The sequence below is a fragment of the Gallinula chloropus genome (genome assembly GCF_964237585.1).
Source record: "Gallinula chloropus genome assembly, chromosome: 24".
Classification (NCBI taxonomy): Eukaryota; Metazoa; Chordata; class Aves; order Gruiformes; family Rallidae; genus Gallinula; species Gallinula chloropus.
In genome coordinates, this window is record NC_140109.1 from 6,047,449 (window position 1) to 6,072,014 (window position 24,566).

The following is a 24,566-nucleotide window of genomic DNA, read 5'->3' on the forward strand; positions in this document are numbered from 1 at the left end:
TGTTAAGGGGTACTGGCTACAGGAAAGTGAGAGGTTTGCTTTTACCTTAGAAAGAAAACAAAGACCTGAAGAGCATCTCTCTCTCTGGTACCCATCTGTGGTGGGCAGGGGTAAGCTACTTTGTGAATTAGCAAGCTCAGCTTTTACCAGAGGGGTGGAAAACCAGCCCATCTGTAGTCAGCAATGTCAAACTGCCTTTTTTGTTTTTTCCTATTTATTAATCCACACACATTAAAAGTGTAGGTACAATTGATGTCTTACCATCAACAGCATGCAGAGAGGTAAGGGACTCCTCACTTTTAGCTGAGCGAAGGGTCCCGCTGTCTCCTCGTCCACCTAAGGAAAAGCAACCAAAGAGGGAGAAGCTGAGTTTTATAACACTGGTTTGTATTTGGGTATGTGGTGGTGGCAGGTTAAAAACAAATGGGTTTCTAGCAATGGCCCTGGTGTCCTGAGAGTAACAGCTGTGCTTTTTCACAGAATCACAGAGAATCACAGGGTTTGGAAGGGGCCTCCAGAGATCAATGGGTCCAACCCCCTGCCAAAGCAGCTCCCCAGCTCGTATTGTACAGGGAGGCACCCAGAAGGGTCTGGAATCTCTCCAGAGAAGGAGACTCCACACCCCCTGGGCAGCCTGTCCCAGGGCTCCCTCACCCTCACTGGGTAAAAGTTCTTCTGCATGTTAGTGCAGAACTCCCTGTGCTCCAACTTGAGGCCATCGCCCCTTGTCCTGTCCCCACAGACACTGAGAAGGGGCTGCCCATTTCCCCCTGTGTCCCATACTTAAGGTATTGATAAACATTAGTAAGGTCCCCCCTTAGTCTTCTCTTCTCTAGGGTGCACAGTCCCAGCAATTTCTTCATAGAATCCAGTCTCCCGAGCTGGAAGGAACCCATAAGGATCATCATCTCCAACTCCTGGCTCCACACAGGGCCAGCCAATTTGTTTCTTTGGGTTTTTTTTTGGGGGGATTTGTTTTTACTCCAAAGCTCCTTGAAGAAAAACCTTTCTCCTGTTTGCCAGTTAACATGCTTTGCTGTCTAAGACAGACGCAGTCCCGCTCCGCATGGGAGACTGGCCTATGGAGATCCCTTCCAGGAGGTCCCTTTCCAGGCAGCCTTGAAGGACACTGCTGCTTTTAGATCAATGTGCTTGTTATATGGGAGAGGGTGAGAGTTACAGCTTGAAAACAGCACTGGGAGTTAAGAACTCACCAGCCCATGTTTAGGGATTTGTGGTGTGTCCTATCACAACACCATATTGCTGCCAGTCTGAAACTTCAACACAGTAGCAAACTATGGGAAGGGTGGAAAATTCACTCTCCACAGATTGGATGTGGCTACAGAAGGTGGTCAGATGCCTTCTCCAGGCACGCCGGTGTGTGTGGAAAAGCACCTTTACCTAGTTTAATTGTGTGTCTAGCAAATTCAGACAAGGGAGACAGGGCTGTATTCTTATTTCATAGCAAAGTCATAGAATCATAGAATCACAGACTGGTCTGGGTTGGAAGGGAACCCAAGGATCATAAAGTTCCAACCCCCTGCTACAGGCAGGGACACCAACCTCCAGGCCTGGAGCTGCACAAGGTTGCCCAGGGCCCCATCCAACCTGGCCTTGAACACCCCCAGGGATGGGGCACCCACCCCCTCTCTGGGCAGCCCCTTCCAGCCCCTCACCACTCTCTCTGCAAAGAACTTCCCCCTAATCTCTCCTCTCACCCTTCCCTCCTCCAGCTTCACTCCAGCCCCCTTGTCCTGCCAGTCTCTGCCCTTGAACAAGCTGATTCCCCTCCTGTTCCTCTGCTCCCTTCAGGCACTGGAAGGCTGCAATGAGGTCCCCCCACAGCCTTCTCTTCTCCAGGCTGAGCCAGCCCAGCTCCCTCAGCCTCTCTCCGTAGGGGAGCTGCTCCAGCCCTCTGATCCCCTCCGGGGCTCCTCTGACCCCTCTCCACCAGTCCCACATCTTTCTTGTGCTGGGGCCCCAGCTCTGGACACAGGACTCCAGCTGGGGCCTCCCCAGGGCAGAGCAGAGAGGGACAATCCCCTCCCTGTCCCTGCTGCCCCCCCTCTGCTGATGGAGCCCAGGATCCCATCGCCCTTCCCACCCGCAAGTGTGCAGGAGGAATTAAGATAAGGTGTTATACATGTCTTGAACGCTAGGAGGAGGTAAAAGCCCACTGTCAACAGGAATTCTGCGTTGCTGAAACATCCTGGGTGTTTTTGGAAGCTGGATGTGCCCCCCCTGCCCCTTACCTGCCAGGGCTATGGCTTTCATTTCCGAGGGCTCGCTGGGGTTGCGCTGCAGTTTGCGTTTGGACACGGAGGATGATTTCCCCAGGTTGAAGAAGGAACGCCAGCTGCCAACTGGAGATTTCTTCATCTTGCTGGGAGGCCTTTTTCTGGCGTGAGAAAATAGAGACAGTTGTTGGGAGGGGGAAGCTGTGTTGAGTTCCTGCTACTGCTTGGCTGGGATTAGCACCCTCTGGGTTTCTGCTGAAGCAAAGCTTAGAACCTCTGTCTGAGGATGTTTTTTCCTTTGTTATAGCTCAGCCCTGAAGTCTTGCTGGGTAAATCCCACCAAACTGTGCAAAGGAGGTGCAGTGCAGGTGAGCAAGGGCTCCACACCTGTATGGTATAGCAGCTAAGGGGATGGCTTTTCTTGTTCCATCAGTTCGCTCAGGAACAGTGCAGCTGAAGGTATTTAAAACCATAGTATCATAGGATGGTTTGGGTTGGAAGGGACCCCAAGGGTCATACAGTTCCAACCCCCCTGCCATGGGCAGGAACACCTCTCACCAGCCCAGGCTGCTCAAGGCCCCATCCAACCATCTCTTACTCATGTTATAAAAATCCCATGTCACCTCTTTTTGCTGCCATGTTTAACTTCTGATGTCATGGAGTCTGCCCAACTGTTCCATTTTGAGGGGAACCTGGATTTGTTGCAGGTAATTAGTCCTGAATCACAGAATTCCAGACTGGTCTGGGTTGGAAGGGACCCCAAGGATCATACAATTCCAACCCCTCTGCCACAGGCAGGGACACCAACCTCCAGGCCTGGAGCTACACAAGGTTGCCCAGGGTCCAATGAGTTTACACTGGTAACAGCACATTTTTGCTCTAAACCAAACCACACTCTGGTTATGCCACGTGCTGGGAAGGAAATGAGTCTCTACCTTTCAGATGGGAAGTCTATGACGGTGTGAAACTTCCCCTGTAAGGCTGCAGGGCCTTCTCCCACTTCTATGTACTTGCTGTCTGCCACGATGGGAGAGTTGATCTGGGCTTGAGTCCGTGCCTGGGCCTCCTCCAGTGTGAGCAGCTTCGTGGAAGGAGAGGACACCAACAGAGACTTGGGCCTTGATAAAGAACTGTGTCCTGTAAGGGAAAACCCCAGGGAGAATGAGAAACCAGCAGATCAGAGTGCTGGGGCTGTGTGTCTAGGGAGGTGCTGTGTTTATCTAAGCCTGTGTTATCCCAGCCACCAACAGATGGGCTCAAACAAGCATTCTGTCAGAGGGATGTGATCATGACAAAGGCACTGCCTCGATTCTGAGAGCAGCTTAGTGTGTTTTCAGAAGGAAACAAAGGAGGTGGGTGAGGAACCTTCCCTGACACACTGTACTGCAGCTTCACCTGCATGCAGGAGTCTGAAAGTGAGGTCTTTCCTTCTTGGCTTCAGGCATTCCTAGGTTCCAGATCTTGGTGCCACAGGTGACTGTGGGTGCAATAAACTGTTGTGCAGGTGGGCACAGTAAAGGGAATCCAGCTGTAAGCCTTGGGCTTGGACATGTGGACATGGTTGTAATGGTAGCTGATGGTGCCTCCTGCTTGCAGCGTAGAGACAGCTGGGGAGGAGCATGAGGAGCCTGGTGTAGGAGCTTACAGGGTAAGTACTGCTATGGTTATTCTCATGTGAGTTCAGAGGTGTAGGGGGGGGAAGTATGTCATCACATCAACCTCCTGGTTGGTTCCACCCTCCCTTTAGCATCACAGCTCTTGCATAAAGTGTGTGGAGTCTCTTGGGAGAGCTGTAAACACTGTCCTGGGTGTGGTGTGGGTACACTAGCTCTATCTCTTACAGGTAAGAAGCTGTCCTCAAAGCCAGAGGCTCCTGGAACCTCCAAAGAGGATGCTGCCTCGCTGCAGCACAGCATTCCTGCAACTCTGACCCTTCTCCTGGCAGGTTTTGTGTCTGAGCACATTGAATGCAAATGACCAAGTCATTAAACAATTAGCCACTGAATTTACATGGTCCATTCTAAGCCTGGATAATCGTTTGGCTCAGGCTCTTTGCACGCTTATCTTTCCCTGGCAGAGCTCAGCCTGCTGTGGGCTGTTACTGCTCAGCCAAACTAACCTCTGGTCCTACTGACTTTTAAAATTGCCTTCCTGTAGGGACAAAAGCTGACTTGGAGCAACTCTGCTCTCTGAAGTAGAGATAGGGCTTGCTTAAAAGCAGCAAATAAACTGGAAAAAACAGTTCTCTGTGCTCCAGAGAGGGGGGGTGACTGGTGACTCTGCACATTTCATAGCAAGGGCAGGTTATCCAAGCAGATGGTACACACTTAATGCAGCTTAGGAGTAAGAATAGCTCATGGTATCCTTGGTTGTTGATCTAACATGCAGAGTAAAGTTTCTTCCTGCTGCAACTCTGCTTGTTTTCAATGGAATGGGTATACTTATGGTCTCAGTTACTCAAAGGGGTTTGTAGGTTCCAAGGCTGGATGGCATTTCAGGTGCTCTGGGTTTGGGCACAAATGTGTTGTGATTCATTCCCCACCCTAAAGCCACAAATTGGCACAGTGAGCTGAGAAGTGGGCAATAGCCACAGGGCCCTGCTGGGCCACCCTGCTGATATAACCCATACAGACTGTATGCAGAAGAAATAACCATGAGAGAGCTGATGGCAAAATATTCCCTGTTAAGAGCAAGCCCAAGTTTCTTAGCATCAACATTACTGAGTAGAGCACTTGTTTTCAACTGGTCCCTTTCTGTTTGTGTTCCAAAGTGCTGATGAGGGTGGATGGTGTGTTGTACTGCCAGGCAGCTCCAAGAGATGAGCCTGCAGGAGCACGATGGCTTTAAAAAGAAGGGCAGGTGGCCAAAGATTTTAGAGAGTCCTTACAATTTCTCAGTGATAGGACATACAAGCAGTAGCACTGAGGTGTGCACTTCCACAGAGCATCCTCAGCTTCTAAGATGGGTATGGACAGCAGTTTTGAAAGCCAGGCTGTAATTGCCAGGTTCTCATGGTAACCCTGGAGATCCATCCTCTAGGCTATAGTAAAAGAGTGTTTTACATGTCCCAGGGCAGGCAGAGATACCTGCTAAGTGTCTCCTACCTCTTTTTGATCAAGGTCAAGCCAGTGGAGGAGGCCACATACCTGCTCCATCTCGGATGACCGAGCTGAGTTTGGAACTGAAGAGGACATCCACGTGGTTCAGGATGAACTCCACCACCACCGACTGGATCCGCACCTCCATGAAGGCAGCCGTCCCGCTGAAGCAGGCGGACTCGATCTGCTTTGACCTGAGGGGAGAGGCAGAGGAAATCAAACACAAACAGCCAGAGGAACGTGGGAAGATGTGCTCCTCCCCAGGAAGGCTTTGGTGTGCACTGACCTGTTGCACCTGGTGGCTCAGGCAGATGAGACATAGGGGCAGTTAAGAGGTTAAATCTCATCAAAGCATTAAACAAATGACCATACCCACCAGTGCTTTAACTCACTCTGGTTTAACATTAGCTGCACACAGGGGGACCTGTGACTTGGGACAGGTCAGTGACAAAAGCACTCCAGAAAACAATACAGCAGAGGCCAGGGTGACTCCTCTCTTTGTGGCTTTTAAAGCCAAATTTTTCAATTGCCCCATTAATTTTAATCTACCCTGTTACACACACTTCAAACTGACTTTAGGGGACAGATTTATCCAAGTTCATTTCCTTAAGTCTTGAATTTTTGCAGCTAAAAGCTGTCAAATGAAGACTCCAGAGATTTATGCAGTGGGAAATCAGTGATGCCACTGAACAGATTTTCCTGGATGATCAAGGACACACTAGTCTTACCTAACCAGGAGAGGGGACAAGATTGTCCAGAAAAGAGGGGTGGGTCCTTCATTGTCTCATAGTGGGGTGAGACAGAATAATACTGGGGTCTTCTCTCTGGGTGGCTATTTTTCATTACTGGTTTGGGAGCTTCCCAGGTGACCTGAAGCCCCTGCTTCAGATAACTTCCCATTAGAAGTTTTACAGGAGAAGAGCAGCATTGGATGGAAGAAAGGAAAGATCCCTTAGCTGCTGAAAGCTATGGTTTTTCTGGAGAACAAGCATCTGTCTTTTTTAAAACAATAAAAAAGCTTGTCTTGTATTGAAAAACAAGAGAGTACCGTAGGAGGTTTGGAGCCCAGACGATTGCTAAGTTCTTGGTGTGCATGTTTGTGATGGAGCAGTAATCAGCCAGACGAGCTAAGTGCCTCATTAGGAACTCCAGTGTCCTGGAAAAGAGGAGATGGGCAACTGTTCAGCACTGCTGAGCAAAGCCACGCTGCAGCTTGCAACCCAGAGCTCAGGTTGTTGTTTTCTGTTGGCTTGATAGCTCATAGGAATAAAGGTTGAACTATGCACCCTAAACCTGATGGCGAAGTTCTGTTTAGCAAATAATTACACTTGGGTGGGGTGAGGGGAGCCTCTCCTGACATGTCACAGAATCACAGAGCTGCAGGGGTTGGAAGGGACCTTCACTGCTCATCGGGTCCAACCTGGCCTTGAACACCCCCAGGGATGGGGCACCCACCCCCTCTCTGGGCAGCCCCTTCCAGCCCCTCACCACTCTCTCTGCAAAGAACTTCCCCCTAATCTCTCCTCTCACCCTTCCCTCCTCCAGCTTCACTCCAGCCCCCTTGTCCTGCCAGTCTCTGCCCTTGAACAAGCTGATTCCCCTCCTGTTCCTGGGGTCCCTTCAGGGACTGGGAGGCTGCAATGAGGTCCCCCCACAGCCTTCTCTTCTCCAGGCTGAGCCAGCCCAGCTCCCTCAGCCTCTCTCCGTAGGGGAGCTGCTCCAGCCCTCTGATCCCCTCCGGGGCTCCTCTGACCCCTCTCCACCAGTCCCACATCTTCCTTGTCCTGGGGCCCCAGCTCTGGACACAGGACTCCAGCTGGGGCCTCCCCAGGGCAGAGCAGAGAGGGACAATCCCCTCCCTGTCCCTGCTGCCACCCCTCTGCTGATGGAGCCCAGGATCCCATCGCCCTTCCCAGCTGCCAGAGCCACTGCTGGCTCAGGGCAAGTTCCTCACCCACCCTGACACCCAGATGTCTCCACCTCTGTGCCCTTGGTGGCAGCAGCCCATCTCTCTGTGCACCCTCTGAGGGGGCAGGGGATGGGTGCAGACAAGGCTTAAGTGCAGATGGATGGATGCTCCCTTCCCACTGCAGAGAAAGAAAGCATTCTTTTCCTTTTCCCAGCAGCTGTCTCTAGACATCATTTTGAGTCCAATTGTCTCCTGCAACCTCTCCATTCTAAGCCTAAGGCACATGCAGGCATCACTCTTTATCCCATCAAATAATTATTGTAGGGAAAAAGAGAATGCACCTCAGACCTGGAGGCAAAGGCAATTAATTAATAATTAACCCCACAATTAACATAAATAAACCATTACTATTAGCTAATACACAGGACCAGAAGATTTCCCTGCTTGCTGGGGGTGCTGGACTAGGTGGCCTTTGATGGTACCTTCCCCCTTACACATTCTGTGATTCTGTGATTATGCTGAGTAGCTAATTTAAATAGCAAGTAGTATCACTTATAGCTTATTGCTCATAACATTAATTAGCCCTAGCTAATTGTAAACTACTGTTACTGACAGTCAAACAGCACAGCTTACAATGAGTTATTTATACCAATCAGGTACAGCATTGGCAATTGTCCAGCTAATCACCAGCCACAGCAATAATTAATAGTCAGCTATTAACACAGATTATTACAAAAGGTTCTAAGTAAATTTGGTTTTAAGCATTACAATGAGATGACAGCAGCTGCCAGCTATCTGCCTGCATCCCCCGTAAGTGCTGTAAAGCCACTGGGGATGCAGCATCACAACTAATTACAACAGTTACTGACACTTAACTAACTTTCACCATACAGCATCATTAGCTATTCATACCAGTTGTGATGCACAACTGGTCAAGCTTACTTACTATTCATTAGTTATTAATATTATTAAAGAATCCCTGATGTACAGTATCAGTTTGGCATACCCCATGGCACACAGTGGTGTCTCATGCCTTCTTACCACACATACCCTGCCCTGATCTGGAATACTAAGGACCACCAACACGTTCTCAGTTAGTCAAGACTCATGGCTGTTTAGCACAAACAGCTATTAATTAATACTAATTGGAAGACATTACTATTACAGTTAGTTGGTGATGTGTAAACACCACATTATGTAATTAATTATTCTACTAGAGCATTGTTCTAGCTACTGGAAAGGCTGGGGGCAGACTACACATGACCAAATTAAACTGATGGGCTGACCACTGGTTTTGGGTACATTTCACTGCTTAATTGATATTCCCAGAGCTGGTCCTGTGCCCCCTCCTATCCCCTGTGCCCATTTCCTTAGTGATATCATAGAATCAGAGACTGGTCTGGGTTGGAAGGGACCCCAAGGGTCACAGAGCTCCAACCCCCCTGCCACAGGCAGGGACACCAACCTCCAGGCCTGGAGCTACACAAGGCTGCCCAGGGTCCCATCCAACCTGGCCTTGAACACCCCCACGGATGGGGCACCCACCCCCTCTCTGGGCAGCCCCTTCCAGCCCCTCACCACTCTCTCTGCAAAGAACTTCCCCCTAATCTCTCCTCTTACCCTTCCCTCCTTCAGCTTCACTCCATCCCCCTTGTCCTGCCAGTTTTTCTCAGCAGGACTGCTCTCCAGGAGCTCTTCTCCCAGGCTGTATCTATGGCTGGGACTCTTCCAACCTGACACTTGGCAGTGTTGAACCTCCTATCAGCCACAACAAGCCTGTATTTGCCACCTATAGATAGTTTCCATGGAAGTCAAATAAGACCATGGAAAGTATATAGTGTTTACCTGGTAATCAGCTAATTAAAATCTAAATCAACTTAATTGATATAGACATAAACTGTTGCAATGTACAACTTCTCTTGTGAAGGAAAGCTGGAACCACATCAGTTCACTCCTGAAATACTAGCACTAGTAAACACTGAGCAGTGGGTAACCAGTGTAAAGGCTGCACTAACCTGTAGTGAGGGGGGGGCAGCTGTTGGATGACATCATGGATTTTCACCAACCGTTCTTCATCTGTAGCAGCAGAAACAGCATCCTGGAAGAAGGCAGGAAGGGATTTAGCTGCAAATAGACTAGATACCTGTCCCAGCTACTTGAAACAAGCAGCCAATGTGCTGTTCTTCAGTAGCAAAGTGGAGTTTGTTGCTCTCTACCTTCACTGAGGTACTCAAGCAAGGCCAAGTACATCAAGACCTGGGCTGCTTTGTATCTTAATTGTACAGTGATCCCTGTTCAGCTCCAAGGAGGAGCTTCTAATCCTGCTCCTGTTCAGGAAATCACCAGGGAATGGCAAACGAAAGGGGAATTCTTGCAAAGCATCATCAGTGTCCCAGTACCCTTCTACTGGAGTCTCAAAACTGGACTCAGTATGGTGTGGTGGACAACCTAATGGGGAACCAGAAAAGGGACCTCAAACCTGAGGAACTGCCTCACTTTGCAAAAGCCAGGATGCTACCACCAGCAGTGGGAACTGGGTGTGTGGGTAGCACAGACCTGATGGGTGTTAGGCTGTTAATTTGGGAGATGGGTGCTTCTGATCTCTCCAAAAAGCCCAACATTGGCAGAAGTAGGACAAAGAATGGTGTGTGGAAGATGGGGGCAGCTTGCTGCTGGAGCCTTCTCAGTATTTCTTGGTGCAAGCTAGAGATGAAGTCATGCTGAAATGGAAGGTGAAAGGCATCTCAGCTACTTACTGAGAACTTCTCGTAGAGTTGATAGGTCAGCAGAGGGTTGGGGAGCTCGCGGAAGTAGAGTTTGCAGAGGGAGCCCACGCAGTGAATGTCCTGGATGTAAATATCCTTTGTCAAGTCAGGAATCTGCTCAGAGTCAAACTCGTGGCTGGAAATAAGAATTTTAAAAAAATGAGCAAAGTGGGGGGCTGGAAAAGGAGGGAGGAAAATAAAACCCAGCACAGATCACAATCAGGAACAACAAGGGTTTCCTCAGTTACAGGAGAAAATAAATAGGCACCAAAGCCACATGACCCATGGCTGTGGTGCTACTAGACTGGATTTTTTTTCCCCAAAATAACACTTCCCCCTGTCCCTCTCTCTACACTAAGGCATTTTCAATGAGCTTTACACCTGTTTGGCTAGTCTGCAATCCCTTTTCCTGCAACAGGGCCCTTCACAAAGCCTCCAGAAAAACCTCCTCCAAGACCATGGAGTATTTAACACCTCAGGGCTGTGCTCCCAGGCTGGAATGAAAGCTGCTGTCCCTTTGCATTTCAGAGGCCTGGAAGTCAAAGTCACAAAGCAATGCCAAAGGGAAGAGCAGTGCCATGGGCACATGTAGAATCCTGTGTGTGCAGAAATTCCTTGGGGGGACAAGCTGGTGAGCTGAGCTGCAGGGTGAAGAGAGCCAGGAACCACATCAAGAAAACCCCTGAGCATTCCCTTTGCTTTTCAGAGACACGAAAACCACAATCACAAACATTTAGGAAATAAAAGCTGATCTTAGAAGGCCAAGAGCTGGCTCACTGCTGGGATATATGCTGTTTCAAATTAGCAGGATGGATTTGCAGGGCCCAGCGTGGCGAGTGAGGCCACAGGGAGCTTGAGAGAACGTGGCTGCTCTAGCTGGAGCTTGGTTTCCCTACAACAGCAGCCTCTAAGCTGCAAACCAAACCAGCTTATCATCGAAATGGGGAGTCATCCTGTCTACACTACAACCACAACAACGTCAGGGGCTCAGTGGCAACACCCCCTGGCTTCTCCCCCTGTCAGAGCTAGGCCGTTTAGAAAACAGGCCTTCAGCACTGCTCAGACACTCAGCTCCTCTGCTCTGCCTACAGGATGGAACCAGTTTGTACCTTCTCCAAAGCCTTTTTTAACAGAGGCAGGCAACCACACACCCCTCACAAGGTCAGGACAGAGCTCCTTCCTTCTGTCCTTCCTTGCCCTAGAGACAAGGAAGTGAGGGAAGCCATTCAAACTGCACCCCAGGCCTCACTCCCCTGTGTGAGGGAAGCCATTCAAACTGCACCCCAGGCCAGGGGGCCGAAGCGGCCTCTGCTTCAGCCAAGAGGGGGGAACAGTCCAACCTGGTTCCTCATCCCAAAGCTGGCTCAGGAGGAGGAAATAAAGGTCTCTGCCACAACCCTCAGCGTTCAGCACACGCTGCTCCCACGCTCTGACTCATCGCTTACTCATCACTGGGGAGAGAATCTGAATTCCTGTGCTTGGCTCCACAGGAGAAGAGGGAGCTCAGGAGGGAGCTTGGGGGAAGACACAACCCCCTCCAGCCTGGCCCTAACCTGCCCTGCTCGGCTAGGAACCCATCTCAAGCCCTGCAGAAGCAGAATATGGAGTGAAGAAAGGGAAACCTGGTGTTAGGCCTTTCCTCGACCTCTGTCCTGGAGTAAATGTCCCACATGGAATAAATTCACCAACTTTCTCTCCAACCAAAAAGCCCTTTAAATCCAGGAGAGACCCAACTCTTCTATGTGAAACTTAACAACAGCAACTCATTTAATAATGATGCTGCAGCTCTAGCTTTGAAATATGCCTAATGATCTTCATGATCTGTTTATACAGCTGGAAACAACAGCAATGACACCTGTGCTACCTCCATCAAACCCTCTGGAAAACCCACAGTGATTTAGGTGAATAGCAGGGACAGCAGTGCCATGTACTCCTTTCCTTTTGTCTTTGGGACATCTCAGAACATGGAAACATGAAACAGGGGCTGTTGCTTCATTCTCTGCGCTATACCAGGGACTTACACCATTAAAGGTTTAGAAAACCTTTTGAAAAGCCCCTCTGGAGAACAATGAGGGGATAACGGGGGTGTGGAAGGACTAAGACAGTGATCAGAACCACAGTCCAGCACAAGACAAAACAGGGAATTAAAGGAATGTAACTGAAGTGTGGGCAAACATTTCATTCAGCCAAGACTGGGGTGGGCAGCAGTGCCCCTCAAAAGTCTTTGGGACCTGTGTATCACAGTCTGGGGACCAGATCTGAAATGAGAACTGGGATTAAGCCAAACCAGAATAAGCTCGTCCATCTGGGGGGGGTTGTACAGTGTCTGCACTGGCTCAAACCTGCCCAGTGAACCTGGGAATAGCTGGTGCAAAAGGGATGTGTATCCTTCACATGGAAATACCCCTTCACTGCCTCTGTGAGGCTGTGGGCCTAGGATCACAACTGGAGTCAGTCACACCCCACTGGGGTCTGTCTGTCCCTTTGCAGACAGATGCACACTGAATGATGGGAGGAAAACCAGCTTCACTGGAGGCCAAAGCCAGGTTGGTGTGATGAGGACACACACTCAGCCTTCCCCTGAAAATGGCAATGCCACCCACTGAGAATTACACAAGAATTCTTGGTGTGTTACCAATTAATTGCTAATCTGCCAGAAGCCCAAATCCCAAAGGCTTCTGACAGCCAATCCTGAAGGAAAACTTCCTGAAAAAAGAAATAAATCAACTCTAGCCAGCAACCCCCACAGTGCTCCAGCACCGTGGCAAACCCAGCACACTGCCTAGGGTGTACAGACCATGGACCCACATCGGAGCTGCGGGACCAGTGGAGCCTTGAAACTGGCACCCGCCTCCCTCGTCCCCTGTGAAGGGGTTCATGACATGCAGCACCCTTACCGCAGCTTCTGGATGTTGGAGGCAATCCCAGAGAGACGATATATCCCATCCACAATGCCATGCTTCTCAATGAATTCAGTGCAGCTCTTGAGGACCTGGGGGACTAAAGAACAAGAAGTGTTGGTTTAGTTGAGGGGGTTCTTAAAAGTCCCAGTTCAGGTTATGGTCTTGTCAATGTGCAATAAACTAAGCCCAGCTGGGCTGCTGCTTTACTTCTTCCTTGGAGGAGAAAGCCTGTAAGAGATAGATGGAACTTTAGGAGCTGCTGTGGAGACTGGTCAGAGGGTTGTTTTGGCTTTAAAAAAAAAAAAGCCAGTATATGAATGAGGTTGCAAAAAAAGTCAATTCTGTTCAAGCAGAGCCAATGCAGGTCCCATCCCAGCTCCCACGAGAGCTGCAGTGTTAAATCCCATTCCAGAAGAGCTGTAAAATCCAATAAACGCTCTCCTTAGCTAAAGACTTCCTTTGCTTTATAAAATCTATACAGGATTCATCTGTACAGTTTGGTTTGAGCAAATATAAAATGCTACTTGCTGCATCAGGGCCAGGAGAATTTTTACCACTGATAATTTCATCCCCAATTTCTACCCAGAGCATGATTTGACTCAGATAGCTACACAGCACACCACACTCACAGAAACTGCAGACAGACCACAGTATGACAGAATGGAAAATAATAAACCCAGAGGATATAATTAGGTGTCAAGTTAATATTCAAGCCGCTTTGCCAACCTATTCCTTCCAGCTGACTTCCCAGCCTCACGCAGCATCTCCAGCCGGAGCTATCTGTCCATCCTTGTAAGCTTAAGGAGGAGCAAATTACTTTATTTATAAAAGGGAGACAAAACTGCCCTGGATATGGAAAGAAAATGAGGATTGAGCTCTCATGAACATCAGCAAGTCTTAATGGGGAAAGCTCAGCTCCCCTAGATTCCTCTGCAAGCCACCTTTTTGCTGCAGCTCCTGTGATGATGTAGATTTATTCTTACATCAGATGCCAGGTTTGATCAATTCGCCAGGCGACACAGATTTGGAATAGGTCATGTGGCAAATCCCCTTATATCAAGCAGCAAATGCCATCTGCCAGTCAGCTCTCCTAAGTGCCACTGAACTTAGATGCTCTGTGTTTTCCCCTCCCCAGCCGCTTCCCTGCTTCTCCTCCGGCTTGTGGAGAGCCCTGGCACAGCTCGGGAAGAGATTCATGTGCAGTGGTTCCCTGGAATCAGGGGGTGCATCCCGGGCTAAGGGCACATCTGCTCCATGCTTGGGCAAAGGACAGAATGAAACCTCTAAGTCTGTGCAGCATGTCAATCAGGCAGGCTAAGCTGGGGCAGATTATGTCACGGACCCTTGACACTCAGATCAAGAGAGGGTCTAAACTAAATCAGTCAGGGGCTATGAGGCGTTTACAGCACCTCACCCTGTGTTCCACAGCAAGGTGCAGACTTTGGGGCAAGCAGAGCTCCTGTACACGAAGCAGCATCAGAGAAAGAGCCTTGGAAGTCAAGGGCTGCTTTCTGGGGTGGTCACTGCAATGGAATCACAGAATCACTGGGTGGAAAAGACCTTTAAGATCATCAAGTCCAACTGTTCCTGTCCTGTGCTAAAACCAGCTCCCTGAGCACCTCATCTCCCCTCTGTTAAACACACCCAGGGGCAGGGACTCAGCCCCCTCCCTGGGCAGCCTGGGCCAGGCCCTGACAACTCTGCCAGGGAAGAATTCTCTCCTCACAGCTGCTCTGACCCTGCCCTGGCGCAGCTTGAGCCCATTGCCCCTTGTCCCAGCTCCTGGCCCCTGGCTGGAGAGACCAGCGCCCACCTCTCTGCACCCTCCTGGCAGGGCAGGGGAGGTGGGGAGAAGGGCTCCCCTCAGCCTCCTCTTCTCCAGGCTCAACACCCCCAGCTCCCTCAGCCGCTCCTCAGAGCATTTGCCCTCCAGCCCCTTCCCCAGCCTGGTTGCCCTTCTCTGGACACGCTCCAGGACCTCCATGTCCTTCTGATGCTGAGGAGCCCAGAACTGGACCCAGCACTCCAGGTGCAGCCTCCCCAGTGCCCAGCACAGGGGCACAATCCCCTCCCTGGATCAGGGGATGTCAGTGAAATGGGCATCAGGTGGTGGGAGTCGGGTTAAGGGAGAGCAGAGGGAAGGTGAGGGATGCAGCACCCATAACCTGCTTCTTAAAGTACCTGTTTGTCATGGAAAACCTTGGGCACAGTTAGAATAGCTAACATACATAAAGTTCTCACAGGTTTGTTCTATGCATTCTCTAATCTGGTTACCAGGACGATCTGTTCTTTAAGCTAAATATATCACACCAGCACCACGGATATTTTGGGGGAATTCTGCATGGTTGGAGAAGTGACTGAAATTCAAGTAGGGCTCTAATTATACCTGAAGGCCCTTTGCTGCAGTGGTGATGTGGTTGGTTCTTCTGAGTTCTGAACGACAACTGACAATTACCCATGTGTTTAACCTCCCTCTGCCCTTTGAATCCCAAGCCCTTTAGGTAAATATACATTTGTCTCCTGATGTATATACCCATGCATGGAGGGAACAGTGGCTGTCACCACCAGGATGAAGATGGCAGGATGACAGCACAAGCAGAGACTTCTTGCGACCACAAAGTGTGCCAAGACCACCACCTACGGTGACACCTCATGTCACACTGGGACTTTTTTGGGTACCATCTCATGGATCCCTCCCCTGCTGCAGGGGTGAACTCTGCAGCATTTGGGGCCTGATATTGGTTTCTAGATCCCAAAGCAGCTCCCAGATTAGCACTGGAAAGCTGTCTCAGCCGCATCGCAGCAGGGAACCCATGGGAGATTTCCTCTCATAGGATGCAGAGGCATCTACACTAAAAATCTCTCTTAATGGGAGTCAGTGACTGTGGTTTCCTGCAATTACGACTGCCAGACATGATGACACATGTGGTTTGTAGCAACAACCATAAAGCTCTGCCTAGCTAAGCTCCTGCTTTCCAACAGCTACCATCTCACTTTGGGTGAGATGCATGGAGGGAACACGCAGAGATATTCAGAATCACAAGGTTGGAAAAGCCCTTTAAGATCATGGAGTCCAACCATTCCTGTCCTGTGCTAAACTAGATCCCTCAGCACCTCATCTCCCCTTTTTAAACACACCCAGGGAAGGTGTCTCAGCCCCCTCCCTGGGCAGCCTGTTCCATGCAGTACAGTCCTCCAGCCCCAACGATTCTCTGCTCAGAAAAACCTCTTGTGCCCAGAACCTGCGCCCGTGATTCATAAAACCAGCAGAGAGCCCCCCCCTTGTTCCATCTCCCCAGGCAGGTGACCAAAGTGCACCAGAACTGTTGGGTTTATTCCTTCTCAAGAGCATTATGGTCTCCAAGCACCAAACAATCTCTCTGCAAAGTCCTCGCCGCGGGCAGGGGTCGGAACACCCACCTCTGGGGGAGAACCTGTACACATCTCCCTTCCCAAAAAATCCATCGATCATAGAATCATAGGATGGTCTGGGTTGGAAGAGATCCCAAGTTCACAGAGCTCCAACCCCCCTGCCACAGGCAGGGACACCAACCTCCAGGCCTGGAGCTACACAAAGTTGCCCAGGGCCCCATCCAACCTGGCCTTGAACACCCCCAGGTGTTCCTTCCCTTTGCCATCTCAAAACAAGCACCAAAGGCTGGATGGGGATGTCCCAAGTATTTCATCACCACAGCAGCTAAAGGGATTTATTCCACTCATTCCTGAGAACCTCTCAGCTGGTTTGAAAGGTTTATTGCCTCTCCTAGGGCTCGTTAACCAGTTAATTCTTCCCCTTTAAGAGGGAGCAGAAGTTTTACAGTTTTCATCCTGAAGAACAGTTTGATTCATCCCAAAATCAGGCTCATCTCCTTTCCTGGCATCTCAGGTTTGGTTTTCCCTTCTCAGTCTTTCCTGGTGTTGCCTTCCCTGGGGTTTTGGAAGGCTTGCTTTTTGGTTTATTATTTATTTTTCTTAGCACGTCACTGGCATCAGAACTATTTGTTCAGCCTGGGGAAGGAGGCCTCCCATCAAGCTCCCCACATTACAGCAATAAGGTGAACTGCTGCCCAAGCTGGGCTTTTTTGGCTGCTTAATGGAGCGTAGAGTGCTGAAATGCAGCTGCTCAGCTGAATTCCACACATAGCAAGCACGTGGGGAAAGCTAAACCTGCAGCCCAGAAGGAACAAGGAAAAGGAAATCAGCATCTTTATCAATGACTTTGATGAAGGGATTGAATGCTGAACCACACGCTCTCAACGAGTAAAGTCTGCCTGTGCTATCACAACCCTCGCTACTGCCTGCTAACATGCAACTGGTGTTCAGCTCATGTGTGACTTTTGCACTTGGGAAAAGTGCAATAATGCACAAAGGGGCCATAAACCACTGGTTGGTTCCAAGAGCAGGTACCACGCAGCGCTGACTCGGACTCTGGCACCAGACTGGGCTTTTTTTTGGTCAGATTTTTTTATTGTTATGGTGGCTTCCCCAGGAACTGCACAGAAAAAGCAAAGTTCAAGCCTGAGAAACGTGAAACCTGCTGTGTGGCATCCAGCTAGGATGGTGGGAGAGCTCTCTGTTTGCTGCTTAGATCACAGAATCACAAGGTTGGAAAAGCCCTGTAAGCTCATAGAGTCCAACGGTTCCTGTCCTGTGCTAAACCAGCTCCCTGAGCACCTCATCTCCCCTCTGTTAAACACACCCAGGGGCAGGGACTCAGCCCCCTCCCTGGGCAGCCTGGGCCAGGCCCTGACAACTCTGCCAGGGAAGAATTCTCTCCTCACAGCTGCTCTGACCCTGCCCTGGCGCAGCTTGAGCCCATTGCCCCTTGTCCCAGCTCCTGGCCCCTGGCTGAAGAGACCAGCGCCCACCTCTCTGCACCCTCCTGGCAGGGCAGGGGAGGTGGGGAGAAGGGCTCCCCTCAGCCTCCTCTTCTCCAGGCTCAACACCCCCAGCTCCCTCAGCCGCTCCTCAGAGGATTTGCCCTCCAGCCCCTTCCCCAGCCTGGTTGCCCTTCTCTGGACACGCTCCAGGACCTCCATGTCCTTCTGATGCTGAGGAGCCCAGAACTGGACCCAGCACTCCAGCTGCAGCCTCCCCAGTGCCCAGCACAGGGACACAATCCCCTCCCTGGGCCTGCTGGCCACGCTGGGGCTGACACAAGCCAGGATGCCCTTGGCCTTCCTGGCCCCCCGGGCACACTGCTGGCTCGTGTTCAGTCGCAGTCACCCAACACCCCCAGGTCCTTCTCTGCCTGACAGCTCTCCAGACAGTGTCCCCCCAGCCTGTGGCTGCTGGGGGTTGTTCTGTCCCATGTGCAGCACTCTGCCCTTGGCCTTGTTAAACCTGATCCCATTGGTCTAGCCCATCAATCCAGCCTCTTCACTCTGATCAGTTAAAGTTATTGTAATAAATTGAGAAGGAAAAAGAAGTATCCACCCTGCCAAGAGCAGAGGAGAGGGGGATAACAGCACAAGCAATTCCTGTGCTGACTGCAATCTTTTTCCTCATGCTTGCTCCCCCCACAGCTGTAGTGTTTCCAAATGCAAATTAATTTCCAACTCCCGGTTGTCCTCTGGGTCACTCAGGCGTAAGGAATTTCTCTTCTTGCAGCTGCAGGCAGGGGGAAGGGAAAGAAAAAGCAAAAAGAGAGAGGAAAGAGAAAAAAAAGAGAGAAAAAAAGAAAAAGATGGGGACAGAGAAGTGGTCTGGTCACTGGAAAAGCTCGTTCTCCCTTTCTGCAACGTCTTTCCCCCAAACAAGTAATTCTCTGCGGGGATCCTGCGGACCTCTTTGTAATGCTAACCCCCTACCCAATCATCCAGAGTTCCCACAATTCAGAGGGCAGATGGTGAAGCAATAACAGGGCCTGTTATGTTTGGAAATGTGCCTAAAGCAGCTCAAAGCTGTTGGCCTTCAAAAGGATGGAGTCGCGTCGAACGAGCCTGCGGAGCGGAGAACGCATCTGGAAGGCGTGGGATATCCTCTGCTCATCTGAACTCTGGGTCAAGGATTGGACTTTTGGCCAGGCTGCTGGATCCACTGCTGATGTTTACAGGAGTTTGTACGTGCAGAGGCAGCCATGTCACCAACCCAAACAGGCAGGCTCTTCATGGCTTACAGAATTGCTCCACCAAATGAGGCACTGGTGGGTTTCCAAAATCATAGAATCCCAGACTGGTCTGGGTTGGAAGGGACCCCAAGGGTCACAGAGCTCCAACCCCCCTGCCACAGGCAGGGACACCAACCTCCAGGCCTGGAGCTACACAAGGTTGCCCAGGGCCCCAGCCAACCTGGCCTTGAACACCCCCAGGGATGGGGCACCCACCCCCTCTCTGGGCAGCCCCTTCCAGCCCCTCACCACTCTCTCTGCAAAGAACTTCCCCCTAATATCTCATCTCCCCCTTCCCTCCTCCAGCTTCACTCCATCCCCCTTGTCCTGCCAGTCTCTGCCCTAATGGGCACATTTAGATTTGTGAGATTATGCAAAGCCAACTAAGGCAGAACTGTAGAAGATGCACACAGGTTAAAGGGACTTACCTCCTACAGATATGAGCAAGGCTACTCCAACATGTCAACATGGGTTAACACTTGAATAAATACTACTTCATGCTTATACCATGCTCTTCACCTGCCAAGTACTTCACAAGTACCTTGGGGGCAGATACAGACCATCAATTTGACTTTACAAGCATGGAGATGGAAGGGGAGATACCAAACAAGTTCCTGGAGGCCAGAGAATGTGTTTGGGAGACAGGGTTTGACCTCCTCAACCAGAACTCTATTACACTTAGGTCTGATTGCCCAAGAGATGGATTCTGATTTAAAAAAAAAAAAAAAGAAATAAAAAAGCATATTGCAACTTCACAACCATTTCTTCCCTGGTGTGCACTGTCTGGCACTGGGATTTTGTCACTGCAGAACATAAACCCAGCAGGAAATGAGAAAGGATCATAGGAGACAGACGGGTCAGTTTGGGCTCTGACACACAAGCCAAATCAGCAGGGGTATGTGCCAAGTCCTCCCCTTCACTAGGGACTTCTCAGGCACAATGACTTGGGGAGGAGAAAGAGTTTAACATATCTCTGTGGCAAACTACTTGTAAGCTTCAAGTAGTGGAAAGTATTTACTGATGGAAACCCAGTTCCCCCTGTCTATAGGGAGTTGTCTCATTCATGGGCACCAACTGACCTCTTACAATTCCTTGTTAGCTAAAAGCATCCTGCTGTGGAATCTGCCCTTTCACAGTGACTACACCTCAGATTCCTCAACAGCACTCAGAGAAATACTGTGGAGGGAGATGATCAGGAAGATCTCCAGTTTCTCTGAGCCAGCACTGGGTAGGTTTGTCAGGAAACACCAGATCAACACAGAATCACAGAATCATAGGGGTGGGAAGGGACCTGCAGAGCTCATGGGGTCCAACCCCCTGCCAGAGCAGGGTCCCTAGGACAGGGCACACAGGGCGGTGTCCAGAGAGGGCTGGAATCTCTCCAGAGAAGGAGACTCCACACCCCCTGGGCAGCCTGTCCCAGGGCTCCCTCACCCTCACTGGGAAGAAGTTCTTCCCCAGATTGGTGGGGAACTCCCTGTGCTCCAACCTGCAGCCATCGCCCTTTGTCCTGTCCCCACAGACACTGAGCAGAGGCTGCCCATTTCCCCCTGTGTCCCACCCTTCAGATCTTTATACCCATTGATCAGATCCCCTCGCAGGCTGCTTCTCTCCAGGCTGAACAGCCCCAGCTCACTCAGCCTTTCCTCACAGGGGAGATGCTCCAGGCCCTTCATCCCCTTTGTAGCCTCCTCTGGACTCTCTCCAGGAGATCCCTGGCTGGTTTATCCCAGGGAGCCCAGAACTGGACACAATGCTCCAGGTGGGGCCTGACCAGGGTAGAGCAGAGGGGGGAAACAACACCCTCATCTGCGAGCTGTGGCCCTGCACAGGAACCTTCTGCTTGCTGCACACTTTCTTTTCAGCAATCTTTCCCCAGCTATCAGGGAGGGTGTTACAAACATTACTGGGTAAGTGAGGATGCATTATTTTTCCTGCTCTGCCAATGGAGAAGTTAGGATCCACCTCTTTACATAATACACCAGTATTATGGTAGGCAGGTTGAATCACTTGGGTTACTGCCAGATGCTCAAGAGTGAAGGGGATGAATCCTACTTTAAAGGGCTTGCCCAAAAGTCTCACAAGAAATGTCTTAGCAGAGAAGAGAAATGCAAACAAACCCTTCAAACTCAGACTTAGGTCCCAACCATCAACATCTTCAGGCGTATGAATGCTTAAAAATAGAGAGGGAAGGAAAAGCAGGATGCCAGATCCGAACCTCCTTGGAGGTTTGAAACTTCTTAGTCCCCAAACCTGTCTGTCTGGATGCTCTGAAAACACCTCTTAAAAGCACACAAAGGCCCCAAGGGTTCATTCACAGAATGAAGGCATCTAATACAAACCTTCTGCCTCATCCATCAGCCTCCTCAGCCTGCTGTGATGACAGTGACCGATTGCATCACTCTGATCTAAAGCTCCCAGCAAACACAGGACCTGCCTTTCCTGTGCAGCACTTGGATAAGCCTTTGTGTAAGAACAAGAGGTTATTGCTTAAGCAGATTACTGCTGTGGCATTCAAGCCATAACAATTCCAAGCATCCTTAGGGAACTACACTCCAGGGTTGCCCTACTGCCACAAGAAGTATTTGCTACTCCCAACTGTAGAGGGCACAGGTGAAGTGTGAGGATTTCCTTCCAATGGAAGTTCTGCAAATGCTAAAAAACCTCTTGCTGAAGCAGGAAAAATCTTGGAGCAAAGTGATTCCCTTCCAAGGACATTGTGAGAAGGGATTTCAGATGGCCCTTCAGAACATAAAAAAGGAAGTTCTTGCACTTGATGGGACACTTTGTGTCTCCAGTTCAAGCAGGATTCACAGGAAGGAAGGGGAAAGGCAACAAATCCCTAAATATTTACATATAACTTTCTAGTGTTCATCAACCCTTGGTTTTACTTCTTGCCACCTTCAATTTCGTTCTCTAGCAGTAAAAGAGTGTGGAAACTAGTTAAATTATTACAGTCAAAGAGTTAAAAGACCCAGAAAACTAAAAATTAGTAACTGTGTAAGACTCTGTTGTCCCCAATGCCAAATCACAGCTTCCTTCACAGACAGAGAAGGTCCAAAGCCAGCCAGGCTGACTTTTATTGGCATAATGAAAATTATTAGCTAATAAAAGGGACTCCTCCTCATACTAATACTAGGGACTGAAGAGATCATGCACAGATTACTAAACTCAAAAGTTGAGCTGAGGGGACCCAGATTTTCACTTGTCCCTGCCAAGATGCTGCCCGAGATCTCATTCCTTCTGTTCCTCTGTTCTTTGTGCTCAAACCTGCAACAAATAAGCATCAAAGGCAACTGCATCACCCAACTGAAGCCAGGGGATTGCTCAAAGGGAAGGATAAGACCTCAGAACAAGCTGAGAACTCACCAGAGTTCACCAGCCTCTTCTCAGTGTCTGTGGGGACAGGACAAGGGGCAATAGCTGCAAGTTGGAGCACAGGGAGTTCCCCACCAATATGCAGAAGAACTTCTTCCCAGTGAGGGTGAGGGAGCCCTGGGACAGGCTGCCCAGGGGGTGTGGAGTCTCCTTCTCTGGAGAGATTCCAGCCCCATCTGGACACCAACCTGTGTGCCCTGTCCTAGGGACCCTGCTTTAGCAGGGGGTTGGACCCCATGAGCGCTGGGGGTCCCTTCCCACCCCTATGACTCTGTGATACTGTGATTATCTGTATCCCAAGCAACTCCAGCACGTGATCCCCAGCAACACCTCCCTGTGAACTACACCATCAAGGTAACACCTCACCCGCTGAGCTTGACTCTCCTTGACTCCCAGAAGAGCAACGTGACTTCTCTGTGCCGTCCTAATCACATGGAGAGACCTGGCTGAGACAGTCCAGCACATGTCTGGCTTTCTACCCCACCATCCTCTGCATCCAGACAGGCACAAAGTCTCCTCCTCCCACATTACCACAGGTCTCCTACGCTCAGCACCGGCTCAGAAGCTGCACAGAGCTCTGCTTCCACATACTTGAGGCACAAATGAGGCCATGGTAGAGATGCTGCAATGCAGCATTGAAGCAGCTCCCCCACGGAACACTCACATCCTCTGCAAGCCCAATTCTTTCTAATTGGGGTCGAGCTAAATTTGGCTGAGCTTCTCTTTGGTTTCCTTTGAGAGAAAACAAAATTACAGGGGGGGAAAGAATGTCTCTCTACCTACAAAGGGAACAAGGACTCTTCAGGAGTCGGGGACTGCCTTCATTTTGCTGCATCTCACAAGCTCCATGAAACAAACCAGCATGGTGGGTGTCAGCAGAACCACAGCAACTGGGACCATCTCTCACCCTTACAAATCCAGGCCTCCCATAGAAAACCCATTTACCCACAAACACCACCACACCATCATCAAGACTCAATGGGTGAGCTCTGATCGATAAGCTCTGGGGAGGCTGCAGCTGGAGTGCTGGGTCCAGTTCTGGGCTCCTCAGCATCAGAAGGACATGGAGGTCCTGGAGCGTGTCCAGAGAAGGGCAACCAGGCTGGGGAAGGGGCTGGAGGGCAAATCCTCTGAGGAGCGGCTGAGGGAGCTGGGGGTGTTGAGCCTGGAGAAGAGGAGGCTGAGGGGAGACCTTATTGCTCCTCCAGATCCCTGAAAGGAGGTTGTGGTGAGATGGGTCAGCCTCTTCTCACAGAGAACTAGCAACAGGACAAGAGGGAATGGCTGCAAGTTGTGCCAGGGAAGGTTCATGTTAGAAATGAGGAGAAATTTCTCCTCAGAAAGAGCAATTGGGCATTGGAACGGGCTGCCCAGGGAGGTGTTGGGGTCACCATCCCTCGGGGTGCTCAAGGAAAGGTTGGATGAGGTGCTCAGGGACATGGTTTAGTGAGTGACATAGGTGGTAGGGGGATGGTTGGACTGGATGAGCTTGGAAGTCTTTTCCAGCCTTAATGATTCTGTGATTCCATGGAACAGCTACTCCCTGCTGAGCTTGGTCTGCATCCAAATGACGCTTCCCTGGCAGGGGAAGGATTCAAAGCCCAGAAGGAGCCAACAAATAAATAAGGAACTAAAATTAAACAGTTGGGTGTCCTAAGGCAGGATCACACGGGTGACTGGAGCCGATCGGAGAGCTACTGTGGACCAGAGCATCACCACAAGCTTTGCTAGATTCAGACCCAACAGAGCTGTCAATCCCTCACATCAGAGCTGGTTTCACTCCTACATGCACCAGCCCACAGCTCAGGACCTGCACGTGACAGACAGAAGAGGGACCAGGAGGACAGAGCACTGTTACTCTCCCTGGAAGGGACACACCAATGCACACCTCAGCCCGCTGACCAGGAGCACAGGTGGCTCCCAATTCTCCCAGGCTGAGAGGAGGACCCTCTTGGAGGACAGAGCTCTCTACCTCTGTGCAAGACTCATCTCAAACCCTCAGGTAAACTAAAGCAATGGCTTTGCTAGTTCAGAGCTCATACTGGATGTAAAGCCTGCATACAGAGCTTTGCTGGGCGGTTTCACCCAGGCTCTTGCCCTGTAAGACAGGTGACATTTCTCCATCACTTCCCTCCCATACATCTCATGGGACTTTACTCTCCTTTTG

General features: G+C 50.3%; 1 protein-coding gene across 1 annotated transcript in view; it reads right to left on the bottom strand.

The window, feature by feature from the left end:
* The window catches only part of ARHGAP32 (Rho GTPase activating protein 32), a 130,316-nt gene that overhangs the window by 6,749 nt on the left and 99,001 nt on the right, over positions 1–24,566 (bottom strand). Inside the window, exons 14-21 of the mRNA XM_084275008.1 lie at positions 12,907–13,009; positions 10,001–10,145; positions 9,260–9,342; positions 6,384–6,491; positions 5,384–5,529; positions 3,173–3,374; positions 2,253–2,398; positions 262–336 (exon numbers count right to left, since the gene is read on the bottom strand). Coding sequence (XP_084131134.1) covers positions 262–336; positions 2,253–2,398; positions 3,173–3,374; positions 5,384–5,529; positions 6,384–6,491; positions 9,260–9,342; positions 10,001–10,145; positions 12,907–13,009 — 1,008 coding nt within the window. The remainder of the gene's footprint in view (positions 1–261; positions 337–2,252; positions 2,399–3,172; positions 3,375–5,383; positions 5,530–6,383; positions 6,492–9,259; positions 9,343–10,000; positions 10,146–12,906; positions 13,010–24,566) is intronic.